General features: G+C 42.1%; 1 protein-coding gene across 5 annotated transcripts in view; it reads right to left on the bottom strand.

The window, feature by feature from the left end:
* LOC126198437 (uncharacterized) overlaps window positions 1-19689 on the bottom strand; it is a 111798-nt gene that overhangs the window by 43453 nt on the left and 48656 nt on the right. For 3 of the 5 annotated variants that reach the window (XM_049934751.1, XM_049934755.1, XM_049934754.1), the window contains one exon: window positions 7444-7528. In XM_049934751.1, the coding sequence (XP_049790708.1) occupies window positions 7444-7528 (85 nt within the window). Of the gene's footprint in view, window positions 1-7443; window positions 7529-10536; window positions 10613-19689 lie in introns of all 5 variants that reach the window. The other 2 variants (XM_049934752.1, XM_049934753.1) reach the window with 2 other exon arrangements.

The following is a 19689-nucleotide window of genomic DNA, read 5'->3' as shown; positions in this document are numbered from 1 at the left end:
TGAATGCTGGCTGTCATCCCTCAAAAGCTCCTAGACTAACCGATGAGTGACCTCCACGTCGTGTCCAACTACTCTAGTACTTGTCGAAGTGCTTGAGAACAGTCTCTTCAAATGCAGCATCCCACCGTGTTCGAGGTATTCCGGCATAACCATGATATCCCGCTAAACATTTGCAGGTGTGGGTGGCATGGCATTTTGCTGGGTACTGTTCCTCATACAACCGTCGAGCTTCATGCGCATTACCGCCAGCTGGTCCATAAATAAAAACCTCTTCAAACGAACACTGTGCCACCATGCTTACTGTATAACAAAATCGTAGGCTCTGTGTGTGTGTGTGTGTGTGTGTGTGTGTGTGTGTGTGTGTGTGTGTGTGGGCGCGCGCGTGCATGTGTGTGCGCATGCACACTCCAAAACAAAGTGTACATATGAATGCCTCTGACATGAGGTGGACACAAACAGCAAGACCTATTTGACACATGTACGTATCACATTGGGGCTTTGAAAGGGCAAGGGATGTTTGTTTCTGTGAACCGCCAACCATAGCGCTGCCTGTCAAATGTCGAATGGCAACAGGGCAATCCCATGGCCAATCGCGCAAAGTTTCTGTGGTTTAAAAATTGTGCATTGTCGACCTAACAACATTAGTAATTTTTGTTCCTACTGGCATCGGCTATCCAGTGTTAAAATTTCATGACAATTCTTCTCCATCCTGTATACTGATGTCCAATCTAATTTTATTACACAATGTGTGAATTAGCATATCTGAGGCGTGAGCTATAATCTAGCAGGATTTATGTGAAGCGAACGGGGATAAAGGCCTGCCGCAGTGTGCTACCACTTAGTGGCAATGATGTAAACTTGGCAAGGGCTAGCTGTGCACACAGTGAACTGTGCACATTGTTTATCAAATCCATACATATTTGGCCCATAAGGCAATTATGTCAAATGTGTAGCGCATGAGCAAAAGCTTCTTAAAACATGCACAAATGAAGTTGTGCTCGTGACCAAGTTGCCACGTTTCACAGAGACTAAAGGAGCAGTAGCATGGTAGATTTAAGTGCCATATCATTCAGATTGCAACTTCTATGTTACACTTAACAGCCTTCAAAGAAAAATAACCAATAAGTCACCAAAGTGTTGAAAGTTAGGGCGTTCCATGCTCTTGCACTCTTACACAGCAGCTGCCACTGGAAATCTGTCTTGCCCTTTCAAAGCAACCATCCCAACATTTGCCTGAAGCGATCTAGGGAAATTATGGAAAACCTGAATCAGGATGGCTGGACGCCGGTTTGAACCATCGTCCTCCCAAATGCAAATCCAGTGCGATAACCACTGTGCCACCTCACTTGGTAAATGTCATTGTGTCTGGCTGTGGATGAGTAAGTGATCGTATATATGGCAGAGTGCGGAGAGGGGGCAGAGGGGGCCAGAGGAGGGGGCCGGAGAGTGGAGGGGGGGAAGAGGAGAGTGTAGAGAGATTTGGATTTGAGACAGAGGCTCAGTGAGGGAGCGAAAGGAGTAGGCGAGGGATCGAAGTGAAGGGGCAGTTAGGGGGCGCCAAGGGGGGCAGTGAGGGGGCGCCAAGGGGGGCAGTGAGGGGGCGCCAAGGGGGGCAGTGAGGGGGCGCCAAGGGGGGCAGTGAGGGGGCGCCAAGGGGGGCAGTGAGGGGGCGCCAAGGGGGGCAGTGAGGGGGCGCCAAGGGGGGCAGTGAGGGGGCGCCAAGGGGGGCAGTGAGGGGACGCCAAGGGGGGCAGTGAGGGGACGCCAAGGGGGGCAGTGAGGGGACGCCAAGGGGGGCAGTGAGGGGACGCCAAGGGGGGCAGTGAGGGGACGCCAAGGGGGGCAGTGAGGGGACGCCAAGGGGGGCAGTGAGGGGACGCCAAGGGGGGCAGTGAGGGGACGCCAAGGGGGGCAGTGAGGGGACGCCAAGGGGGGCAGTGAGGCGGTACTATGCACGGTAGCTGCAGAAAGCGTCCCAGTGCCATCTGTGACTCATGAACTATGCAATTTGTGTCCGGCAAGCACCTTCTGTCTTCTGTCACTTGCCACACTACTTATTGCAGTAGCTAGAACTGTACTGTACCTATTTTGCGTGTGGCTATGCCGTATGTTGTAAGCATTGCCAATGCCTGTCCTGTGATATTGTTAAATATACTTGTTCTGGAGGTGACACCATTTGTTTTTTATGTTGTGTGTTTCAACATAATTGGTGAGAATGCTGGGCATTGTTTGTGTTCATAACATAATCACAAACTACATTCATCATGCTATACCAAGTGTGTCAATGGAAGTCATGGTACAGTAATTTCGGCAACAGCAGTTATAGAGGTAGAAATGTCAGGAAACCTCGTCCATATTGCTCTCCTGGCCATTGGCTACTAATCCACTACTGTTCCCGCCTTATGACAATAGGGTGGAAGAGTGGGAAGCGTAGGAGAAGTGTCTTTCGTAGGACTTTGCCACATTCCAGGTAACAGATCGAGCCATAATAAAATCATTTTTCTGTCTTGGATCTCCCAATATGTACCAGCTTTTGTGCAGACCGTCTTGTCTATGTAACAGGCACCACTGACCTTTGACGAAATGTGTGCTGCTGTCTTAACTACCTATTTTCACAGACACTAGCAGGTTACTGCATCCTATGTGGAACTTTATCAGTGTCTTAAACAGATTAATCAATTGTACCACATCTGGTGGGCTGAAGTGCAGTAGTTCAGTAGGAAATGACATTTTGTGACTATTAAATAAGGAATCTTATACAGAGGTGAGGATTAAGGGTGCGATCATTAGGGGTGGCTCCGGAAAAGACTTTTCTCTGAAAGCTCCACATTAGGAGGACTGTACTTTGGAGGACATTCTAAAAATGGCCCAACCCTTCAAAGTTTCACAGGTCACAGGCCATAAATTAGGTTTCTGGGGCATGGTGGTGGCTGTCATGTCAGACCTGAAAGAGACGGATCCACATGCTGCTACACTCTGGCTCCATATCGCTAGCAACGAAAGAAGTCTCAGCCCCTGACTAGTGCCGGTTTCAGTCATGCCAAGGCTGTTTTCGAACACATGGCTGAGAAGACTGCCCTGATAGTTGGTCACAGTGCAAGGCACGCCAGAAGAAAGGACATCTCGCATCTTGTCTATCACACTCTGGACGGAAAACACTCACCTCCACAGGAGTGCCTACTAAATTTTCAAACTTATCTCCAACTGGGAGTGCCACCCTTATATCCACAGCTTGAAGCTGTTCCACTTAAAGGACAATTCACAATCGCAGCAACATACTAAAGTGTCATATAGCACCACACCTTCCCTGTGGTTCACAGCATGGATACAGACCATCTATCTGGCCTTGATTCTTTTCCCATTTTCAATCCAGCTGGGCACAGAAACAGGACTGTTTTGAGAATTGGAGCCCATCAGTAAGGATTACTCTGACATTTTCTCTTGCGCTCTACAAAAAGCGAAGAACTTCACAGCACCACTTAAATTAAAGAAATCAGTGTGACCTTGCTTCTTCTGTGGATGATCTGTGCCACTCAAATCATGTGATGATGTCAAGAATGAGCTAGATTCATTGAGAGCCTTGGACATTATTGAATCCATGTCTACAAATAAGTGGGCAAAATCTTTGGTTATTATGAAAAACCATCAGGGAAACTGTGTGTATGTGGAGACTAATGTTACGGACAATTCTCAGTCAGAGATTGACACATTTGAAAACCTGACAACCCACGCACTGCGCTCATGGGAGGCCAGTTTTTTTTTTTTTTTCAAAGGTCGTTCTTTCCATAACTTACCTATCTGGATGAGGATTTTCAGAAAGTCCTGGCAGTCAATTTGCTGCACAGATTGTGTCATTCCCAATACCTAGTTTTCGTGGTGGTCAGTGCCCCACCATTCTTTCAAAGGTTCTTCGAACAACTGCTGTAGGATATTGCGGGCTCTAGGAAGTATCCAGGTGTCATTGTGGTGACAGGAGCCAAAACAGACTAACACATTGGAAAGTTGCAGTGGCTGTTATACACCCTCCAGTTTGCAGGCTTCAATCTCAAACAATTTCTCTTTTCTCAACTGTCGGTGGAACACCTAGGACTCATCATCTCTCACGAAGGTATTAAGCCCACACACAAGCTGGTTGAAGCAGTCTTTGCACTTCCTTGGCCCACAAATTTGAAGGAGTCCCTTTCCTCCTTGGGAAACATAATGTGTTATGGAAAATTTCTCCCAGATGTGCTGTTTATTATGCACCAACTCACAATCTGCAGAAGAAGTGCATGTCTTTTGTATGGCCAAACAGGCATTCAAGGCACTGAAGCAGGTGCTCCTGTTGGCATTGTCTCACCACATTTCAACAGGGCAAACAACTAGTGGTGGCACCAGACACCTCTGAGTGGTGGCTGTGGGTCGTCCTGGCACAGTGACACACACACACACACACACACACACACACACACACACACACACACAAGTATCGGAGTATCAAATTGCATTTGCATCAAAGAAGCTCAATACCATGTAAAACAGATATTCGCAAATGGAAAATAGGGGCCATTGAGATCTTTGCACTGAAGAAATTTCAATTTCACTTCATTATTAATCTCACTCTTTGGTCCTGCAGCAAAGCTACCTGAGAGGACTGTCCACCAACTCCAGCACTGGGCACTTGTTCTCAGCAGGTATAATTACAAAATTCACTTCTGCAATATCATTAAACACGCCAACACAGATGCCCTGTCCCATCTCCTGATGAGCCCCAATTCAGAGGTTGACAAAAGTAAGATCTTATGCTTCAGTTGGACGAAGAGGCTCAACAGGCAGTGGACACTTTTTCACCTATAACTGTGTGGCTACGGCCATGGTCAAGAACACCAGCTTACAACAACAGGGCTGGCTGGACTGCATTTCAGGTTGGGACTCCCACCTGTTGTAGCATTACTTCCACCTCTGCCGCAGGCTAATCCTAATGGATGGAATTATCCTATTAACCATGGACCAAAGGTCTCCACTGATAGTTCCGTTGGAACCTGTGCCCAACAATGTACGGCTTTCGAACCAAAGTCACCGGGGAGGGCGGGGTTCTTCATGACCTTAACTCCTCGTCTGGCACCAGGTGTACTGGCCATGCATAGACCAGCAAGGCAACATCCAGTCTGCAACTGTCATCAGTGTGAACAACAGCAAAGAGGCTCCCCGCCAAACATTCTCACCCTGGCTGACGCCCTCACGTCAATGGGAGTGGATTCACGTCAACTTCATGAGCCCCTTTCTGGCCGACTGTCCTTGATTCACACTTGACATTTCTGTACATAGTCAATTGCTGGTCTACAAGTGCAAAGGTTATGGTCACAGTATCCAGCAGAATTTTCATTACTGAAGGACTTCCTCTCATACTGGTGCTGGACAATGGACCACAATTTCACTGCCATGTTTGTGAGGAGTTCTGCCACAGGAAAGGCACTGAACACCTATTATCTCTGTCTTTCCGCCCCCAAATAAATGGTGAGTATGAAAGATTCACGCAAACATTTAAGTCACAGATGAAGAAATATGTGGTCAACTCTCCTAAGGATGACGCACAAAAACTTTTTATAGTTCCTACAGGTTGGCCCCAATGTGGGCAAATAGTTTGGGGGAGCTCTTACAAGGCCATCAGCTCTTCACATCCCTCCATCTCTCTCTGCCAATGCCTGTGGAGCTGTCCATGGCACTGTCTCCAGACTTCCAGCCGGGCACCCACACGTGGGTGCGAGGTTTGGGACATCATAACAAATGGATTCTGGCAGTAGTATTGACATCAAGAGTTCACTCTGGCCAAGGTGGACTCAATGGTGGCATGTCATCAAAATCATCTCCGTCTGCCGAAGGGGACCTAGCCATCATTGCCTCTAGGCCCTCTGGTAGACACACATTACGCAAAGCCCCCTTCCATTTCTCTTCCACTGGGCCCTCTGCTATGTCCCGTTCTGCTCCCAGGCTGTTTCTGCCCTTGGTTCTCAGTCCTGGTCAAATCTTTGTCTTCCTCTGTTTATAGGCTGCCCGAGATGAACCGGACAACACAAGATCAGGCTGCTGTACTGTGTCTGCCAGCACTGCCCCAAGCACTGCAGCTCCCTACCGCGCCAGAACTTAACATGGATGTAGAGTCGTTTCTTCTAACAGTTTCAGAGGTACCAAGAATCCAACTGCACTGCTGGGTCATGACCTTCTGCACTGCCAGGCCATCTAACACTTACGAAGACAGCAGCCTGGTTTGGAGCACTACCTGTACACCTGGCCAGGCGGGGATTAACTCAGCATGACACAGTTGCTGCTTCCCCATGGAAGAAGGTACGAGGTAACCCACTGGGCTACCAGTTTCACGTCTGGCACCAGTCGATGTCTCCAATGACGGCTGTCACTCCACTGCTGGCGCACGCAATATGACAGTCACTCCATGTCCACATTGCGAAGCATGGTTGCCAGTTTGAGACACTGTGGCCAAGCAGCGGCACACAATGGCTGCGCAGGCACCTCCCTGCACCAACTGCGACACACCGTCTACATATGTGATTGCCAGCCGGCTATCGGCCTCAGTCTGCTCTCGCTCATCATGCCCATACATACTACCTGCTGCGAGCTGTTGTCCTGTGATATCATTAAATATAATTGTCTTGTGTTTTTTATGCTGTGAGTTACAAAATGGAGGGCCAATCAGAGACGGAGGGGCAGGGGAGAAGGAGGAGATTAGTATTTAACGCCCCGTCAACAATGAGATCGTTAGAGACAGAGCACAAGCTCGGATTAGGGAAGGAAATCAGCTGTGACCTTTCAAAGGAACCATCCCAGCATTTGCCTGAAGCGATTTAGGGAAATCACGGAAAACCTAATTCAGGAAGGCCGGTGACGGTTTTGAACCTTCGTCCTCCCAAATGCGAGTACAGTGTGCTAACCACTGCGCCACCTCGCAGTCAGAGACAGAGTAAAAGGGAGAAGTATTGGGAGGGGAGGGAGAAGTATTGGAAGGGTTGGGATAGTGGGAAGGGAGGTGAAGGGCAGCACAGTCGGAGGGGGAAACAATGGAGTGGGGCAGGAGAGGCTAGGCAAGAGACAGGGTGGTGTTGGAAATACGGGAAGTACAAGGAACAGCTACACAGCTTGGTGTGCAGCTTATGTGAAGTTCTCCGCATGAAATCTAATTTTGAGAGCAGTTCTGTGCTGGCAAGTGAGGCTTATGACGCTTTTTTTAAAAAAAGCAATTCCATTAATGTCTGCTATATAACACTGCAGATAACAAACAATGAAATTGTCATTTAGCCACTATGCACAGGATTTCTGACTAGTGATAGTGCATAACAAATACACTAAGCTACATACTGGCTTTTCTTTGTAAAATATTCTAAAACACAAAACACGAGCATGTATGATATGAATGACCATCGAAATTGGTGAAATGGGTTTTTGACCTACCGGACTTACCACGATTCTTGGCTGCTATGTACGCCACATAAGCCGGGGAATTGTGATACACTTTCAAATTTTTCTCATACTCTAACTGAAACATGAGAAGAAAAAAAAAGAAAGGAAGGAAAAGAAGATGTCAAGTGTGTACTATGTCTCTTTGATGAAGAAGATTAAAAGTCAATTATGGCCTTGGATCTGCTGGGAATATCCAGGTCAGTATGCTGTCAAAGGAAGAAGCATGAGTGACATTAAATGAAACCCTTGCGCTGGCACACAAAGTGGGACATCTATGTGGTTTGTTGAGTCTGTGCAAAGAAGCATTCTACAGATATAAACAAATTATAGCACAGGGTTAGGAACACACATCATCCTAAGCCTCAGCAACTTTTTGAATAACTGTGTGCAGATGTGCATAAAGCAAGCGAACACAACCCTGCTGGATCACTTATGCATTGTCTAGCATGTTGCAGATCTCAGCACCACAGTGAAGACCACTTTGATGATGAACTGATTACATCCAGACTGATTTTAATGGATTGGTGCACACAATGATAATGTAACTAAATTCTGCGTAACAACCAGTGCACCCACTTTGGTAGTAGTCAATAATAGCTCACAAATTCCATGTATGTGAGGACTGTGGAATGTGTTTCTTCACAACTGCTTGCTTGCATATAATAAGCACACTTTTGGTCCACATAGCTAGTTCTTTTCCTGGAGGGGGGGGGGGGGAGATTTAATTCCAATATTATCACTACACAAAATAAAGATAGAAATAATGTCATTATATGAAACTTAGGGCCCCACCAAAAGACATGCAATATTAAGGCAAAATTGTTTCTTAAATTTATTTACATATTCTCAAAGTCAAACACAAACTCGTATGCATCACTGAACACAGCTTTCATTTTATTTAAAAGTGATAATACACAACTGCAGCAGACTGAAATTACATGTATGCACAAAAGCAATTTGAGGCACAGTGCATTCACAAATACTGGTTTATTTTATTTTCCTGTCCCAAATCTTCAGAAATTTTATTTTGCATGCAGAGTGGACCAAAAGAACATGTTATAAATATCGACAGTTGGAATCTATTACAGAAAAATAATAAGTCCTTTAAAAACAAAACCAGCGAATATCAGAAACTAATAACGCAGTTGCTAGACTGGGGACATGTCACATGCAACTTATGTGCCTGAATATGAACACTGCTAAGATAATCATCATTTCTAAGTGATTTGCTGATGTCAAATATACGACTGGAGTGAACCTCAAATGAGCGATTACTAGTTTTATTACATCTACCTTCCCCACAAGAAAGGCAACGATTCTTTATAGAAATCCCCTCACTTTTACCCTAGATTCCACACAAAGTAAGTTAACAGCCAATAATGTGCATCAATGTTCAAAACTAACTTTAAGAAACATTAATGTTGGTTCTCTAACACAGCACATACACTGTGGAAATGGGAAGTGGCCCATCATGTAGTAAAGTAAAGATACTTGTTTGTATCCAACAATTAATATTCGAAACAATCTTCGTTAATATACATCCACTATCAAACTGCTTAATTTTTCTGGCCCTATCAATGATACATTTGTTGCTACAGTTACTGACTGCAGAAAGATAATTACCTGAGTTCACCAACTATTGTCTCATTTACTGTGAAAATTGTAGTTGGGGAAGTGGGATTAATTATCTCAAACACCTTACAGATTTCAAACTACTGTCTATGAATAAAGACTGATGACAGGACAGTAAAGACGGCAGTTGATTGAGAGACTTCACATGGCACATTTCAAATTATGTTAACTTCATTCATTCATTATTAAAGATCATCCATTACACTGTAGAAAATACTAACACTTCAAAAAAATGAAGATATCATAATTCGTTCAGTATAAAATGACAGTACAGAACTTTAAGTAACATCTATTTTACACTGTATGTTGTAAATCAGATACAATCAAGAACGAATTCCTAAATGGACCAGACTGTCACCTTTTATTTGAAAAATGAATATTGAAGGAGGTCTTCTGTGTGAGAACACTACCCCAATTATTAAAAATTCAGATTTTCTCAGAAACAATTCTAGCCATTATCCAGAACTTACGTGACTTAATGATCATACATTGGGTAAAAACTGAAAGACAGAAATCGCTATTTTATGAAGGCTTACTTTTTTTAATTTTCTCTTCATGTATTTCTCACAAACAGTTACATTAAAAAAATGGATTTGCAACAGATTCACAAGCTATTGAAAATGCAGACCTTGTAAATAAAAGTGTGTTAATATGTTTTCTAATAGCTGCTGATAATGGCATTTGGGAAAACTGGACAAAACTGAAAAGATTATTTATTCTAAATTGTTCTTTCCCTCCACATGCAAGCTTAGTGTGTTACTGCTTGCCTTTAAAGTTTATATATATATTTTTTATTAGTTGATTAACTGTATATATTTCATAGTTTTGTGATTCCGTGCATCAGTTTTAGTTATCTGCTTAGTGCACACAATCTTCAGCTAAAGCAGAGTGGGTCAACCATTAGGGGACTCCTCATGCACTATTTCTGTAAAATGTGGAATTCAATAAACTGAGTAAGTGGCAAACTGATCGCTAGTAAGATCTACTATATCAAGGCACAATCCAAGCACTTACAAATGCACTCAGTTTGCTGGAAAAGTGTAGAAGCAATTCCTACATAGTATATTAGGAACTGGCCTTTTATCTTGTTTACATGAAATCAGGTATTATTGACTTTCAGATTTCTGAGGCACATAAGCTATGAAACTGAGCTACAATTCCACACTCTTACTGGCAAATTACTATTAAAGAATGACTAATTATACCCTTAGCTATGAAGCAACCATTATTTACAGGCAGAAAGTCATCAACACAAACATGAAGGCCAGCACCTTTTACCATTACACAGAGGTTTATATGTATGCCAGTTCAAAGGTTTCATAAGAAGCAGGTTTTTATAACAAAGTGGGTTCAACAGACACAAGGGAATGTGCCACCCTGCAGTGACAGAGCGGGTCAAGACAAAATGAGGTGTGTATGCCCAGGGCCCACCATCAACTTCTGGTGGCCTACCTTTCGTCTTTGCAGTCATCCACGCCACATATGCTGGAGAGCTGTGATATGATTTCATTGCGTCGTTATATAACACCTGGAAATAGGTTCACACACAAAACAATATCACCAGACATCAACAATATTAAGAATAATGGATATAAATTAAAAGAATTCATGTGCTGGATCATCTGAAGACCTAAATAAGCAATTACTTTTAAACATACTGTGACCCTGTTCAACAAAATAGATTCATAAGTCATAACCAAACAGAATTTAATTTACTCTATTAATAGGATTAATACTGGAAACAAAAGCTTTAATATGTTACAAGCTGCCTCACCTAAAAGGTTACCTTCAGCACACAGAACAACACCAAACATGGAAGATAACATGTTTTCTGACTGAAGTAACAAGTTACGGTAAGTGAGCAACTACATACGGAAAGAAATGAGCAGTGGTTCAGCAGGACATATAAAAGTGACTGCAACTAGTAAACATGCAGTCTTCATTTAAGAGCAACCCCCCTCCCACCCACCCACACACACACACACACACACACACACACACACAGAGAGAGAGAGAGAGAGAGAGAGAGAGAGAGAGAGATGCTTTTTTTTATTATTATATATATAATCCATTATGGAGTCGAGGTAGCAGTTGTCGTTATACTGGTTATCACTGTTAGCATTCAACTGCGATTCTTATATATATTTTAACAACGCGTTTCAAGAGACAATGCTCTCATCATCAGGTTGTAAAATCTATGTCATGAAATTAAACGGACTAAAAAGACAAAATACCATCACCAATAGTTGGGAAGTCCATAGAGCACGGCTTAACAACTGGCCGGTTTTGAGCGCGAGTACTCGCGTCTGCTCAGGCACGTGCTCGCGAGCAGGTGCAAGGTCGCGGAGTAGGGAGGGAGGGGAAATGCGCGCGCACGTTTGAATGTGATCTCGCATTCTTAGCAGATTTAACTAGCCATCTGAATGCTTTGAACATTTCACTACAAGGTAAAGATCTGCTAATTACTCATTTCACAGATCGAATACGAGCTTTCAAAACGAAATTGACACTTTGGCTGAGTCAGCTGGAAACAGGAAACCTAGCTCATTTTCCTAAATTATCATCCATGCAAGATGTTCACAAAGACTGTGAACGTTCTTCACATAGTTTAGTTGATCAGCGCTTTCAAGATCTGACAGCACTAGACAGTGATTTTGATCTGTTCTCTCCATATTCAGCGAATATTTAAGAGATTCATCCTGAGCTGCAGCAAGAAATTATTGACCTGCAGTGTGACAGAGAATACAGAGACAAATTTCAGAACAAGAAAAACATTTTGGAATTCTACAGACACTTCCCTCAGGATAGAATTCCTCGTTTGCACAAACTGGCGGCTACAATCATATCAATGTTCGGTTCCACGTATGTTTGTGAACAACTGTTCTCTGCAATGAAATGTAACAAGACACGCCTGGGAAACGAATTGTCTGATCGAAATTTAAACTGCACGCTGCGCCTAAAATGCACAAGAACAATTACTCCGAACATAGACGCAATTGTAAAGGGCAAAAAGTACAAGATAACCGAGAATCCCACACTTCAGTGACACCTTTTATTGTGTAACAGTTCACAAATTAATGCGAATGTAGAGGCATACACTAAGCTAATAAAATTATGTGGCACGTGTACATTCTCCTTTATTTGTTCATTTGTCGCAGTAATAATTCGTGAGTGATATCCCTGCAGGTGCCCGCGGATTTACATTGACTGGCGGCAGCTGTTGTGGGCTCCACATGACTTTCCCCATTCTCCGCTCTGGTCCGGTAGTGGGGGTAGCGTGCTCGCGCTGCTCCGTGCTCGCGCCTTGCTGCTCACAGCTTGCTCCGCGAGCACGTATGTTGTGAAGCCCTGCCATAGAGTAAAACAGAATTAAAAGTATATTGGACTGTGGGTCCTCGTCTTACATTGAAGTTGTTGACACAAGTCAATGGCCGTCCCATAGCTACCAAATATGCTGTCGACTGCGGCGGCTCGGGAGCTGTTGTGGACTGACGTGCCTAGGTGTTGTGGCGTGGTTACAGCCGTGTGCTTGACGGTAACGCTATGCTATTGGGCGCCTCATTTCCTTATTGCATTGGTCTGCCATCGTTAGCCTCTCGCAACTCCGTCATTGACATGCTACAAGTTTAAAGTCGCATGCCTGCCCTAAAATAATTCTAAAAACCCGCTAAAAAATCTCATTTCTTTAAAGTTATCTTGTACATTTAGGATATTGCTTTGTTTCTTTTCATGGATAGCTATCTCGAATTCCTCTAGTAAATCAAGTTTCCTCCCTTTCTTTTCTACATGCAATATTTCTACGTTGTCTTCTATGGTATTAAGGGGATGGCCTGTTTCATATATATGGTTCGCAACAGCTGATTTGTCATAATTCCCTAACCTGAACACATCTTTATGTTCTTTATACCGGATCACGAATGATCTTCCTGTCTGCCCTATATATTTTGCATCACAAGTTCTGCACTGAATCTTACAAACTCCCGATCTTTCAAACTTATTTCTCTTCTCGCCAATATCGTGCTTAAGGCTATACCTCACTAGGTTATTAGTCTGAAAAGCTATTTTGACATCGTATGGCTTAAAAATATTTGCTATCTTTTGTGAGACTTTTCCATAGTATGGCATCGTGATATTTTTCACTTTCTCTCCATCAGGTTTATTCTTTTTGCACTTATTACTTTTCCGTAACAGTTTTTTAACCATATCTATTCTGTAACCGTTATTCATCGCTATTCTCTTAACGGTATTAATTTCAGTCTCCCTATCTTTTTCACTCAGAGGTATATTGACTGCCCTATGCACGAGACTACGGAAAGCAGCTTCTTTATAAGACTGCGGATGGCATGAATCATTCGGGATCACGGCATCAGTCGTAGTTTGTTTTCTATAAACGGAGAATGCATGTTTGTTGCCCTGCTTTTTTATATTCAGGTCCAGGAACTGTAAACAATTGTCAGTTTCATACTCCACGGTAAATTTTATTTTATTATGTGCGTCGTTGAACTTTTTTACTATTTCCTCAATGTCCTCACGGGAACCATCGACAAGTAACAGAGTGTCGTCTACATAACGTTTGTAATAAACAACTTTATCCATAATGTTATCGTCAGAATTTACAACTTTATCTTCAAGGTCATTGATAAAAATGTCTGACATAGTTCCTGAAATACTGGACCCCATGGCTAACCCATCGTCCTGAATATAAAATTTGTTATTAAACGTAAAATAATTAAAACTTGTAATGAGCTGTAGGAGTTCAATAAATTCAATTGTCACTTGCGTTGAAATTTTATCGTATTTCAGGAAATTTCTCTTAATGATTTCTATAGTTTCGTTAACCGGAACACTGGAGCATAAGTTCTTAACATCCAACGAAACCAAATGGGAAATGTCAGTGACCGGCGTATCTTTAATTTCCCCTATCATGGTCATACTACCACGCACCAAATAATTATTATTATACACGTAAGTCTTTTTCAGAATTTGGTCCAACATTTTCGTTATTTTATATGCTGGACATTGAGGAAATAGTAAAAAAGTTCAACGACGCACATAATAAAATAAAATTTACCGTGGAGTATGAAACTGACAATTGTTTACAGTTCCTGGACCTGAATATAAAAAAGCAGGGCAACAAACATGCGTTCTCCGTTTATAGAAAACAAACTACGACTGATGCCGTGATCCCGAATGATTCATGCCATCCGCAGTCTTATAAAGAAGCTGCTTTCCGTAGTCTCGTGCATAGGACAGTCAATATACCTATGAGTGAAAAAGATAGGGAGACTGAAATTAATACCGTTAAGAGAATAGCGATGAATAACGGTTACAGAATAGATATGGTTAAAAAACTGTTACGGAAAAGTAATAAGCGCAAAAAGAATAAACCTGATGGAGAGAGAAAGTGAAAAATATCACGATGCCATACTATGGAAAAGTCTCACAAAAGATAGCAAATATTTTTAAGCCATACAATGTCAAAATAGCTTTTCAGACTAATAACCTAGTGAGGTATAGCCTTAAGCACGATATTGGCGAGAAGAGAAATAAGTTTGAAAGATCGGGAGTTTATAAGATTCAGTGCAGAATTTGTGATGCAAAATATATAGGGCAGACAGGAAGATCATTCGCGATCCGGTATAAAGAACATAAAGATGTGTTCAGGTTAGGGAATTATGACAAATCAGCTGTTGCGAACCATATATATGAAATCGAGATAGCTATCCATGAAAAGAAACAAAGCAATATCCTAAATGTACAAGATAACTTTAAAGAAATGAGATTTTTTAGCGGGTTTTTAGAATTATTTTAGGGCAGGCATGCGACTTTAAACTTGTAGCATGTCAATGACGGAGTTGCGAGAGGCTAACGATGGCAGACCAATGCAATAAGGAAATGAGGCGCCCAATAGCATAGCGTTACCGTCAAGCACACGGCTGTAACCACACCACAACACCTAGGCACGTCAGTCCACAACAGCTCCCGAGCCGCCGCAGTCGACAGCATATTTGGTAGCTAAGGGACGGCCATTGACTTGTGTCAACAACTTCAATGTAAGACGAGGACCCACAGTCCAATATACTTTTAATTCTGTTTTACTCTATGGACTTCCCAACTATTGGTGATGATATTTTGTCTTTTTAGTCCGTTTAATTTCATGACATAGATTTTACAACCTGATGATGAGAGCATTGTCTCTTGATACGCGTTGTTAAAATATGTATAAGAATCGCGGTTGAATGCTAACAGTGATAACCAGAGAGAGATGCTCTGTCCAATCACCGAGTTTATGTGGCCTACTATTCAATGTTTTGCCTACGAGGTGAGAGATTATCTTTCCTTAGTTTTCTGATCTTCCATTCAGCATGCTCCATTAATTTGGACATATACGTGTTACATGTAGAATCACCTCTAATCCTCTACACAAAGTAGAAAACTTTGTACATAATAATTCCGCGAAGTGAAGGTTTTGTTACGATCTGAATTACACTGCTCTTTCTCATATGCTCAGGAGGAGAAATAAATCACTAATGACCATCCACTTTCTCACAAACAATTACCGAGTAAAAAAAAAAAAAAACAACAACAACAACAACAACAACAACAACAACAACAACAATGTTGGTGTTTTCCCTTTGTCAGTCTCAGTCTGAGATTTCTCCCTGTACTGAACTGCTTTTGACGACTGATTGGCTGGTTCGTTGAATTGGGGGAGGGGACCAAACAGTGAGGTCATCAGTCCCATTGGATGGGGGAAGGAAGTTGGCTGTGCCCTTTCAAAAGAACCATCCCAGCATTTGCCTGAAGCAATTTAGGGGAATCACAGAAAACCCAAATCAGGATGGTCAGACATGAGTTTGAACCCCGTCCTCACGTATGAGTTGGTTCAAATGGCTCTGAGCACTATGGGACTCAACATCTTAGGTCATAAGTCCCCTAGAACTTAGAACTACTTAAACCTAACTAACCCAAGGACATCACACACACCCATGCCCGAGGCAGGACTCGAACCTGCGACCGTAGCAGTCCCGCGGTTCCGGACGGCAGCGCCAGAACCGCTAGACCACCGCGGCCGGCCTCACGTATGAGAGTCCAGTGTGCTAACCACTGCACCACCTCGCTTGGTTGATGACTGATATGTGAGTTCTGAGGTTCAAGTATCATAAACATAAGAAAATACAAAAATCCAATTGCTGCATGGTCTCTCTGTAAGTGTTCACTGTATACATAGAAGGTCCAAAATAGGTCCTAACATCCTTTATGACACCACTGAAATAAATTTCTGAGATGTGACTGTCTCTTCAAATGACGAAACATAAAGAAATGCTTTTTGTTATTAAAGATGATTCACTGAATAAGAATGGACTTTCTAAATGAGCACTGAAAATGGTTAGTATAAAGGAAGACAAAAAGCCCTTAAGCTCAGCGTCTTCTAGCTGACAGCAGTGACACACTTCAACAGAATTCTCTTCCCTTCAATTTGATGATAAATTAATGACAGCAGTGCTATATGCAAGTCAACATCCTCAATTCTAAGACTGATTTTTATACCCAGAGCCTTAACTAGGCATGATCTTGTTGGAAGTGTTATGTTTTCAACGCATTTACCTAAACAGTTATTGTTATAACATGAACCCCAGAGCACAGTATATTTTTCATATACAGAAAATCACCAACAGAGGCAAAAGACAAGAGAAATCCTAGAATTAAATGGGAAATTAATCTTGGACCTTTGGCACTGAACCATCAAGTCAAAAATATGCGAATTATGAACGTTCAGCGACAATTTGGAAGATCTCATCATATACAAGAACACGTTGTGGCATAAGTTGGACCTTATAAAAGCTTCCAACCTTTCTTTCAGAGATTTGAAGCATATAAAGGAGCAGGCTTATTCACAGTTACACTGCAATATAGAATATTCTTGTCAGTACTTCCTGTAACCACTTTGATCATAAAAAGAATAGAGATGATTGAAGAATGACAATTTTTAGCTGTTGTGTATGAACTTAGATACTCCGGGGGAGCAGGTGACAACTGAAGAGTAACAGACTTTCTTTCAAGATTTTTGTCCCTTCTTAGAATATTTGCTGAAAGAAATAATAAAACATGGAATAATGGTCTTGGCTTTGAAAAATTAAAGATAAGTTTATCTTCTGAACTCTGAAATATTTTCAGTCAGTCAGTCAGTCAGTCAGATAAGCCTTCAAATAAGTGGTAGACTACGAAACACAACTTTATTACGGAAAATGATATCACTTAATAACAGAATAATGTCCTTTGTTTTGGATCTTTTTGATTCATGTCAACTTGACTGAACACACATTTTTGACATATCAATATATAAAGTAACTACGTAAGATATGGTACACATGTGACTTTATATGAACTTCCCCCACCCCCACCCCAAGGAAAATAGTAACATCCAGTTATATAACTAGGGACCAGAAAAATTCACATTTTGTAATAAATGCGAAATAGATGTGAATTCTACATCAAAATGCGAAAACGCGAAAGTACTTAATACACATTGTTTCACAGCAAATTATATCCAAATCAGCTATTTATCAGAGATAGTTTGAAATAGCTTTATCTTCCGCATACAATATCGAAAATGTAGGCAGTTACTGGCATTGTACATCAATTGGAAACATAATGTGTGCAACATACTTGCAAAATAAAATGTACGGGCGTAAAGATGTATCAATGCATTCAACGACCCAGTACCATGCCAGCTGTGGACGGTTGAATGGTATGGTTAAGTTCCACGTTGCATAATGCAACGTGGTACTTAGCCATGGGACTTAGCATTTTAAATGAAAGACATGAGTACATTTGTTTGTTCGCTAAAGCTCAAAAGATAGTATAATGCAGGCAATTTTAATGTGGCAAATTACGTGGCTGATGTTTTGAACTGTAGTTGCATCGAATACCGCTAGAGGTAGGGCCTGAAGTACATCGTTAACAAAACTCTGCTGACATTAACAAACAATTGCACCGTAGCTGTCCTCGAATGCTATGTGCTGCTTTCTTTTCTTATTTTGAAATAAGTGAAGCGACTAATCCTGGTCAAACATGGATTTTGATTACAATTCTTACAACACCAGAAGAGATTGGCAATCCCTGTTACAACGTGTCAGTTCTGCTGTAGGATACTGCCCAGTGAAATGGAGGTGGGGGTTTGTTTTCCCGCACTGCTCTTTCCTCTGTGGTGGTCAAAATTCTCATCCGTTTACACTCATGGCCATCCGCAACAACGGCCTACAGCACCCACCCTCAACACAACAGCAATTGGCAAACAAAATCTGTAACATTTTTCGACAGCGCCGAAATTCTTCCCGTAACATTAAAATCAAGTTGCTGTACACTCGGTTCTGCTACTACACTAAGTGACTTGTCAGTTCTATCTGTAGCATTGCCAAGCATGGATCGTAGGTCTATGAATGCCCACAAAAGGTCGAAATTAGTAGTCTGCAGATGTTTTTGATCTTCAAATTGGACAGGAGAAGACAAATAATGTCTGGAAACACCATATATCGGACACGCATTCACTTAACTGGCGGGAAAATGCTGCTGCCTTCCAACGGACCAATCATTTTTGAAAGCTTAAGTGCAGCCAAATGAAGAAAACAAAGGCCTTTATGGAAGAAAAAAGTGTTGAAGTTTTTGGAAAACTGAACATTCAATTTTCCAATCAGCATTTTTTTTAAACAGTCAATTCCAAAGAACTAATAATTTGTTTGTCTTCACTTACGTAGCGAGACAACTGTTTAAATTTGTGCATCTAATCATTCAAAAAGGAAATAAATGCAACAAATATTCACAAAAATAGACATGAATTTTGCCCAAAATCGATGCTAAATATTTCCAGTACCTATACACATCTTCACACAAGCCGTAGTTAAGCAAAACACGTCTCTCCCATGGCATAAGCACTATCATATTGTAACTTGGTTTCATGCTGAGCTCACAAACAAAGAAAACCATGAGATTAATTCAGTACAAAACCGACAAATTTTGGAAAAATTTCTGGAATGTCATCTGAGGAAGTAAACAACGGGGCTAATGTTTGTTCTTAAATCTACTAGTTTATCAATATACGACGTGCTATCCAAAATTTTCAGGAATGGTGCTGTCATCTGTTGAAACTTTACCTTTGGACTAATGGTCACTGTGGTGTCACCGCCAGACACCACACTTGCTAGGTGGTAGCTTTAAATCGGCCGCGGTCCATTGGAACATGTCGGACCCGCGTGTCGCCACTGTCAGTTATCAGACCGAGCGCCACCACACGGCAGGTCTAGAGAGACGTACTAGCACTCGCCCAGTTGTACGACGACATTGCTAGCGACTACACTGACGAAGCCTTTCTCTCATTTGCCGAGAGACAGTTAGAATAGCCTTCAGCTAAGTTAATGGCTACGACCTAGCAAGGCGCCATTTGTCACATTGCATGTATCTTAAGAGTCTCACTTGTATCGTCAAGAGCGCTGTACCACAAAAGATGGATTAAAGTTAAGTATTATAGCAGCTACGTACTTTTCTTTATAGCATTCATTACGTATCCTGTTTCAGACTTCACGCCATCCTTCGTGCGCTTATAGC

This window comes from Schistocerca nitens, chromosome 8 (assembly GCF_023898315.1).
Source record: "Schistocerca nitens isolate TAMUIC-IGC-003100 chromosome 8, iqSchNite1.1, whole genome shotgun sequence".
In the NCBI taxonomy this organism is placed as follows: Eukaryota; Metazoa; Arthropoda; class Insecta; order Orthoptera; family Acrididae; genus Schistocerca; species Schistocerca nitens.
Note: the sequence above shows the minus strand (reverse complement) of the source record. Positions and strands in the feature narration are given on the sequence as shown.